The 8,518-nt window shown below is 46.6% G+C and overlaps 1 protein-coding gene across 2 annotated transcripts in view; it reads left to right on the forward strand.

Moving 5' to 3' along the window:
* The first annotated feature begins 4,579 nt into the window (after nucleotides 1–4,579).
* BRCA2 (BRCA2, DNA repair associated) overlaps nucleotides 4,580–8,518 on the forward strand; it is an 86,393-nt gene continuing 82,454 nt past the window's right edge. For both annotated transcript variants that reach the window (XM_019524518.1, XM_019524519.1), the window contains exons 1-3: nucleotides 4,580–4,664; nucleotides 5,665–5,772; nucleotides 6,675–6,926. In XM_019524518.1, coding sequence (XP_019380063.1) covers nucleotides 5,694–5,772; nucleotides 6,675–6,926 — 331 coding nt within the window. In that variant the 5' untranslated portion in view covers nucleotides 4,580–4,664; nucleotides 5,665–5,693. The remainder of the gene's footprint in view (nucleotides 4,665–5,664; nucleotides 5,773–6,674; nucleotides 6,927–8,518) is intronic.

Here is an 8,518-nt window from a genome sequence, read left to right on the forward strand (position 1 = left end):
TGTCCCAGGAGGGAGTCAGCACAGACGCTGATAAGATCAATGCCGTGGCAACGTGGCCAAGGCCAAGGAACTTCCAGGAACTTAAGCGATTCTTGGGGTTTGCTGGGTACTATAGACGATTTGCCCAGAACTATGCCAGATTGGCAAAACCCCTAAATGACCTCACTCGGGGATGTCAGGCAAGAAGGAGCCAGATCCGAAGTAAAGGAACTCTGTCTAAGGCAAGAGCAGGCAGGCCCCTGGGTTTGCAGGACCCATTAGAGTTATTTGGACCATGATGGGATGAAAATTATGAGCGGGCATTCAGAGCCCTCATCTGGAGTTTGACAGGTGCCCTGGTATTAGTTTATGCGGACCCGCAATGGCCCTTTGTATTGCATATGGTTGCCAGCCTTGAGGGTTTGGGGGCTGTGCTATACCAAAAGCACCAAGGAAAATTAAATCCTATTGCTTTTGCCAGCCGAGATTTAGTAGACAGTGAAACTTGGTACCCGACGCATAAGCTAGAGTTCCTTGTGCTCAAGTGGGCGGTGACTGACAAATTCAAGGACCACCTGTATGGGACCCAGTTTGAAGTTTGGACTGATAACAATCCACTAACCTGTGTGCTAACAAGTGCCAAGCTGGATGCAACAGGGCACTGTTGGGTAGCAGCATTGGCTGATTACCGCTTCAGTTTGCACTATAGAGCAGGGAGGAAAAACATAGATGCTGACGCTTTATCGCGACAGCCGGAGGAGAGAGAAATAGCAATGGTGGATGAGGTTCAGAGCATCTGTGGTTTAAAGGAAAGAAGAACATCTGAGGCAGAGAGTCTACCTGACTGTGCAGCAGAAGTGCTGGGCCTGCCACCGGACAGTGTCCCACGGGCCATGGTGGGTTATGTGACTCTAGATCAATCGCCGTTGCCATGACTCAATGCCACAGGATGGTGACAAGCTCAAGAAGCTGATCCTGATGTAAAAGAAATTTTAGAAAAAAGAAAAAGGGACCTGTCAAAGGAATTCAAGCCTAAAACACTTGGTGGCCAACACCTCCTTCGTGAATGGCCCTGACTGAGGGTCGTAGAGGGAGTGCTGTACCAAATGGTAACCGCCCTGGATGGGGACACTCACAAGCAACTAGTGCTGCCCCAAGAATACCAGGCACTGGCACTGAGAGCATTGCATAACAACCTTGGGCACCTTGGGATCAAGCGAACACTGGCATTGGTTTGGGACTGATTTTATTGGCCTGGGATGGCCAGACATGTCCAAAAGAAGTGTGAAACTTGTGCACACTGTATGCAGCGGAAAACTTTGCCAACTAGGACGGCTTACTTGCACACCATCCACAGTTCAAAGCCCTTGGAGCTGGTATGTATTGATTTCCTAGCTTTTGAAACTGATTGCAAAAACATCAGCAATGTACTAGTAGTCACAGATCACTTTACCAGGTATGCCCAGGCCTACCCCACCAGGGACCAAAGGGCCACCACTGTGGCAAAGGTTCTATGGGAAAAGTACTTTGTGGTGTATGACCTTCCGGAGCGGATCCACTCTGATCAAGGGCGAGACTTCAGAAGTCACCTATTAAGAGAAATTTTCTAGATGGCTGGCATCTGGAAGTCATGGACCACTCCCTATCGCCCCCAAGGGGACCCTCAGCTGAAGAGGTTTAACTGGACTCTCCTTAATATGTTGGGTACACTGAGGAACGAACAGAAGGAGCTTTGGAGCCAACACCTAGCTTTTTTGGTGCATGCATACAATGCTACCAGAAATGATGCCACTGGAGTCAGCCCCTACTCACTCATGTTTGGAAGGGAACCTCAACTACCGATAGATCTCTGCTTTAGGGTTGCTGAGGACCAGGATCAGTCGGAATCATATGAGCAGTATGCCCAGAAGCTGAAAGAGAGACTGCAGCGAGCGTACTAGCTGTTAATGGAAGCTGCCCATCGAAACACAGCCCAGCACAAGCAGAGGTATGACCTTCGAGTGTGTCCATAAGGCCTACAGGTTGGAGATAGGGTGCTGCTGAGGAACCTTGGGGTGATAGGAAAACCCAAAATTGCTGATAGGCGGCAGCCCTCTCCTTACGTTATTGAAAGACAACTTGGGAATTTACCAGTCTACAAAATACACCCTGAAAGTGGAAGGGGCCCAGAAAAGACTGTGCATAGGAACTTGCTCCTTCCGGTAGGGGAGTTGGTAGGACCCCTATTGACAAGAAAAGGGGTTCATGAGTCTCCACGGAAGAGTACCACACGGCGGCGGATCCATTGTGCAAAGCAAGAAGGCTGTGAGCTCACTGGACACTGGCATGAGCCCAATAGTGAGTCCAAAGAGGACTATTCTGAAGGGCTAGACCTAGGTACTGGGGTCGCCTGGCGTCACTTGGAGCCTGAGAGCCCCGTAGACCCCAGTGTGGGGCCTATCCCAGGCGGTTCCCCTCAGTCCGGGGAGAGTAGTAGCTCGGTTCAGAATACAACAGGAGTCTCCTCCAATCCTACTGCAGGCAGCACTGGTGCAGAACAGGAGGGCGATATTAACTGGGACCAGGAGTTGGAGTCCCCACGTGGTCAGGTTTGGGGTCCTGATGGCACTGAACAAGTTAGCTCCAAGGAGATAGTGCTCGATACACCCCGGCCCATTCGAATAAGGAAAGGAGTATCCCGGCTGACATACGATGCCCCAGGAGTCAGCGTCGAGGTCTCCATTTCTTTGCCATGGAAGTACTAAGGGACTGAGACTGCATCCAGCCCGGTTCGCTGGGACGGTGAACCTTGATGCGGGGGAAGATGTAGCAGCATTTAAAAAATGGACTCACCTGAAAGAATGGGAAGGGCTGCCCAGCAGAAAGACAGAATTTGTCCCAGTGCTATGGGCTACCGTGTACCCCAGAATCCCACTATTTTGGTGAAGGCGCGTGTAGTGTTTCACCCAGGGTTACATTAAGATAACAATTATATGGGTAATTTCATACAGTTCACCCGCAAATAACAAACAATCAACCTTTGTAATCTTTAAGAGAAACTGCTGAGGGAATATATGTTTCTGAAACCAGTATTAGTTTTGGTTAAAGATGACAAAGGAGTCCTATGTCAGCAAATCATGTTGCCATAAAATAAATAATTCAAGAGTAGTATAGGATTTGGATGGTATGCAGTAATTATGGCATGGCACCTCACCTTATCATATCAGGATATCAGGATAAAGAGAATATTGATTAGGTTCAATACACTGATTGGGATAAGAATTTTCATGAAAAAATAGTATGTGAACATTTTAAGGGTGCCTCATACACAATAAAACCAAATTAAATTTCCATGGGACACCTTAGCATTTCCTATCTTTGAGGGATTTGACTTTTCCACCTTAACTTTCTTGTAGCTCTCTGGTTTTAGCACAGCCTTCCTTCCTTCCTTCCAAATATGGGACCATATTGACTTTCCTTATGGGTCATCAGTGGGCTTGGAATTTTATTTCTATGGTAATGACACGTTCTTTTGGAGAAGGCAGGGTAGATATGCACCTTACGGACTAAATCAGAGCTACCTAGTGCAAACTTTTATGAGTTTGAGCTCACTTAATCAGCTATACTAATACATATATTATTATTATTATATATTATATCTCTGATTTAGTCCATAAGGTGCAAATTTACCTTGCCTTCTGTCTGACTTCATATTAACACCAGTAATTATCTCTCCATATTCTTGGAGGCAGTAGCGTATCTCAGGGGTTTTCAACCTTGTGGGGTCAGTGTACCCCCAGCCGCTGGTCGAGAAGGACAGAGACCCCTGGCAGGTGGTTGACGAGCTGGGCGAGGGTCCCCCAGCGGCTGATCAATGAGCGTGTCAGTGGTGGCGGCAGAAATGGTAGCTGCGCCTGCTGCTGAGTACCCCTGGAAGCCTTCCCAAGTACCCCTAGGGGCATGCATACCCCCGGTGAAACCCCCTGGTGTAACTGGTAACTCGTAGTAGCTATTACCCTGTGTGCAGAACGGCCAGCACTGGGACATGACAGGCATCCTGTCAGTGGGATATACATCTATTTGCAGAGAAACACTGAGGGTTATGAGCTGGGGGCTCACTTCCAAGGTCTGGATGGGAAAGCAGTCACAAACTCCAGCTTCCCTCCTCCATGCTCTCCTCTCTTGGACCTGCTGTTTCATCCACCCTCAGCAAAAAGAAGGTGCTTAGCGGTGTTAGCCTGAAGCCGGGCAGAAAGCAGCCTAGAGATGCAGCTTGTCTCGTGCCCATAACCCGCTTTCTCTAGCCCCTCGAGGGGCTGCAGAAGGGGCTGCGGCAGGGACGGACGCGGGCTCCAGCCAGTTGCAGCTGCCCGAGGTGTGCGCGTGCGCAGTCCAGGCTCTGCAGGAGGGTGTTGCTGCGGGGCTGGGTTAGGCTCTAGAGGGCGCTGTGGCTGCGCCTGCGCCCATCTTGCAGATGCAACCGCTGCAGCTTGCATCAGCCGAGAGGGGGCGGAGGCGGAACCCCCGGGTTTCACGCCCCGCCCCGCCCCGCCCCCGCTTCTTCCTCTCACTGAGCAGCCCCGGGCTGGCCTGGCCCTCACTTCCACTTGCAGCGTGTCGTGTGCACGGCCGCGCATGGGCTTTACTGCGCAGGCGCGGGGCCTTTGGCGCCAGTGCTTGAAAGCTGTAGCGGTGGCGGCGCGGAGGTAGCGGCGGGGCCTGGCTGGGGTCTGGCGAGGGGGGAGCCTTCGGGCCATTGAGAGGAAGAGGCGGGGTCCGCAGGGAGTCGGTAGATTGCAACGAGCCCGGGGACTCCCTGAGCTGCCGCAGCGCGGCACTTGGCTTGGGTGCAGCAGCAACCACGGGGGGAGGTGCAGGTGCACCAGTGCCCCCCTCCCATACCCTCGCTGAGCTCCTGTGGGAAATGAGTTCAAAATGAAACAGTGGGTGTGGGTTTGGGCTAGTCCTTTAACAGCCACCCGTGTGTCTTTTGCAAGTATTTTTAAGCCATCCGGTTGATATTATAATTGGTTTGAAGGTAGCTTTGTTTCCTTGGAATGGTTTGAGATTAACCCACATACAGAGGGGGAGGTTTCCTGCCGACCGAGGAAACCATGAAGTGGACGAGGTGTAAAATATTTTCATCTGAAAAATGAACTTGTCTTAATTGTTGTTTCTAACAGGCTTTAAAAAGATGGCAGTTTTAAAATTGGCATGGCAGGGTCCGTTCAGCTTCCAGTTAGTCCAGCTTAAATTTGGCCTGTAGCCTTGCTAATAAAACCGTGTTCTCTGTAGGTTTCCTCCTCGTGTAGGGAACGATAAACATCATTTATCAAGAATCGGTGTGAATGTGACTTCATGGGGGCGGGTATAAGGCATCATCAAAGTCTTCTGTAGCTTCCAGAAACTGTCTGGATACTGTTCTCTTGTGTTCAGAGTTGAATTTCCATGTCCTGCTTTGAAACTGTCTTTTATGCTGATTCTGATCTTCAGGTGCCTGCAATGCAAGCATAACCATGTCCAGTAAGAACAGATACCAATCTCTTTGGAGTCTGTCATCATGATTCCTTCAGCTGGCTAGAAAAGCTGTTACCCGGCACTAAGTGCTTGCTGCTTTATTTTGCATGATGAAACAAGAAATTGGGAGTAGTGCCCAGCAGTACAACTAATAACTGAGTATCAAAGCATTTTCATATTATTTTTCAGGTTTATTTAACACACGTTCCAGTAACGGTATGGATAAGGAAATGGCAAATAAACCTGTTGGAAGATCAACTTTCTTTGAAATATTTAAAACACAATGCAGTAAATCAGGTACAGTTTTATCTTATTTTGAATAAAATAAATAACTTTCAAGACTGCTTATATCAAAGAGATTTTCTTATTGCTGTATTCAGCAGCTATTTGCAGTAAACTATATCCTATTGAAGAGTTCGGTTTAACTTTATTGTCTCTCATTTCCATATTCTTTATACACTTTATTTTGCTATGCTTATGTTCCTTTTACTTAATTATTCTTTTATCTTTGTCATTTGTATTTCTATGAAGTTCTATTTTTGTAGTTCATTTTCTCTCATTTTTCAGTTTTCAATCAAGTTAATCCATTTAAGATTTTGAACAGATTGATTAATATACTTATATTGTTTATAAGTTATAACCTTTACAGATGTAATTAAAACTGAAGGTCTAGCTGTAATCTATAGCAGCTTTCAGAGTGGCTCAGATCTCATAAATATTCTAATATTTAGACATACTGCTGTCATGGTCAGATCCCTTATAAAAGTCAAGTCACCATCAGGCTTTTGTGTTTTGCGGCATCAGCATTTCTGTGTATCCATGAGCACTCTTAAAAATCCATTGCAACTTTCGTTACAGAAGGAGTAAGACTTTGTTACTATATCATAAAGTTTTGTGGCTGCAGAGTGTTGATTTTCTTTAACAAGACAAATGTCCAATAATTTCAGTTACTATGTGATATCTTGGAGGGAAATTAAACTTACTTGATTTAAGCATGTTATATTTTATTTTTACATTTGAAGAACTATATGCACTGGATCAATCAACATGTTCAGTTAAAACCATGCTACTTTGTGTAATTGGCACAATATTTGATTAGATTTTGTTACGCTGCTTTTTTTCCCCTCCCCACCCCCAAAAAAAACAGAAGAGAAAAGAAAAAGAAAGTGATGTAACATACTGGATATTTTTCTCTTTAGACTTAGGGCCAATAAGCCTCAACTGGTTTGAAGAACTTAGCTTAGAAGCTTCACCTTATGAATCTAAAATGTTAGACGAAACCGAATACCGAACTGGCTGGCTTGATCCAAGTACTTTTAAAACTCCAAAGGGAAAACTTTCTGTGTATAGCCAGCTGGCATCAACTCCAATGATTTTCAAAGAACAGAGTACAACATTGCGACTTCTTCCTTCTCCTGTACAAGACCTGGGTCAGAAAAGAATAGGTGCAGGTGAGTAATAGGTTTGTACTGAAGTAAAAATGGGATCAGAGCTTCTTGCAGCTCTCTAAGGGAGAGAGTGTAATAATGAAATATAAAAACTGCCAGTTAATAATGCAAGACAATTATTATATCAGTGTTAAATGATAAAAAGCCCTTGGTGTACTAAGTCATCTAATGTATTATAAATTACAAACACTACAGTTATAATAATATAATTCATTATAATGGGACCCAGTTTTGTAACGAGTTCTGTATGGATCCATACATGCAAACTCATTGCAGGATTTGGATGTGACTCCTAGTTTTTTAATTGCCGTTTATATCAGCAAAATACAAGTTTGAAGTTGCTACTTACTAATTTAGGAATAGGCTAAAAAGTTTGTTGGCTTGGGGTAAGTAGAAAAAAATCCATGGTAGGTCTCCAGTGCAGTGCTTGTGGATACTCACTAATCTTTCTAATGTAGATATGTAAATAGCTGTCTTGTTTGTCACTGCTTTAATCAAATTGCAATAGAAAACTTCCATAGTCATCTACAATATATGTCAGCTTTAAAAAGAAAGAGTTATCCTGTTACAGTGACTTGTTCTCTTTAGACTGCATCTCATTATCTTCACCACAGTAAGGTTGCAGACGCACATGATTCCTCTGAGGTAATTTACTTCAGATTTTACCCTGAAGTAAAATTATAGCAGTGTTTAGAGTGAATATATGACCAGTTCTTCACTGTTATCTGCCCACAGTATGCACTATTAAAGTATGGAGCCAACTACATGATTACTACTGAATAATTTAGCCCTGACTTTAACTGTATAACAGGATTGCAAGGTACAGGCCAGAACTGGCCTGCAGAGCCCTATCACCCAGCTTGTGGTGCTGTCTGTGGGTCTGAGACTAGCCCTATACATCATATGCAGTCTCTGCTGGCCCCAGCTCTACATGATACATGTGGTACACAGAGCCCATCTGGTACAGGCTGCATGTCCCACAAGGTTGGGAGCTCGTAATCACTATGTAGTACCTACACCAGACTGGCCCTGCATGCTGGACCTGGGGCCAGTCTTATTCAGGCTGAGACATGAGCCATGTGTGCCAGATACAGAGCACAGTTCTGTAATGCCGGGCTGGGGCCAGCAAGTGCTGAATGTGAGGTGCAGAGCTGGTCTGGGGCATGCACCGCATGCAGCACCCACACTGGCCCAGCCATGGACACCGGATCTGGGACTGGTCCAAATCAGGCCCATAGATCAGCCCCTTGTGTTAGATCAGGGGTGGGCAAAATACGGCGCATGGGTCAGATCTGGGATCCAAGGCCATTCTATCCGGCCTGCGGGGGCCCCCAAAAAATTTGGAAAATTAATATTTCTCTGCCCTTGGTTCCTGTCAAAAATGACAAGAACCAAGGGCAGTAGGACATGGGAAGCCTGGCAGGCTCCCACAACAGCAGGACCTGGCCGGCCCTGCCTGGGACCACATGGCTGCCCCACCTGAAATCTAAGGTACGGGAGGAGGGAGGAAAGGGCAGGGGAAGACCCCGGGCAGGGAAGGAGCCTGGGGCGGGGGGGAGCCCAGAGCGGGCATGGGGCGGGGGGGAGCCCAGAGC

This window comes from Gavialis gangeticus, unplaced genomic scaffold (assembly GCF_001723915.1).
Source record: "Gavialis gangeticus isolate Ggan-Ray unplaced genomic scaffold, GavGan_comp1, whole genome shotgun sequence".
NCBI lineage: Eukaryota > Metazoa > Chordata > Crocodylia > Gavialidae > Gavialis > Gavialis gangeticus.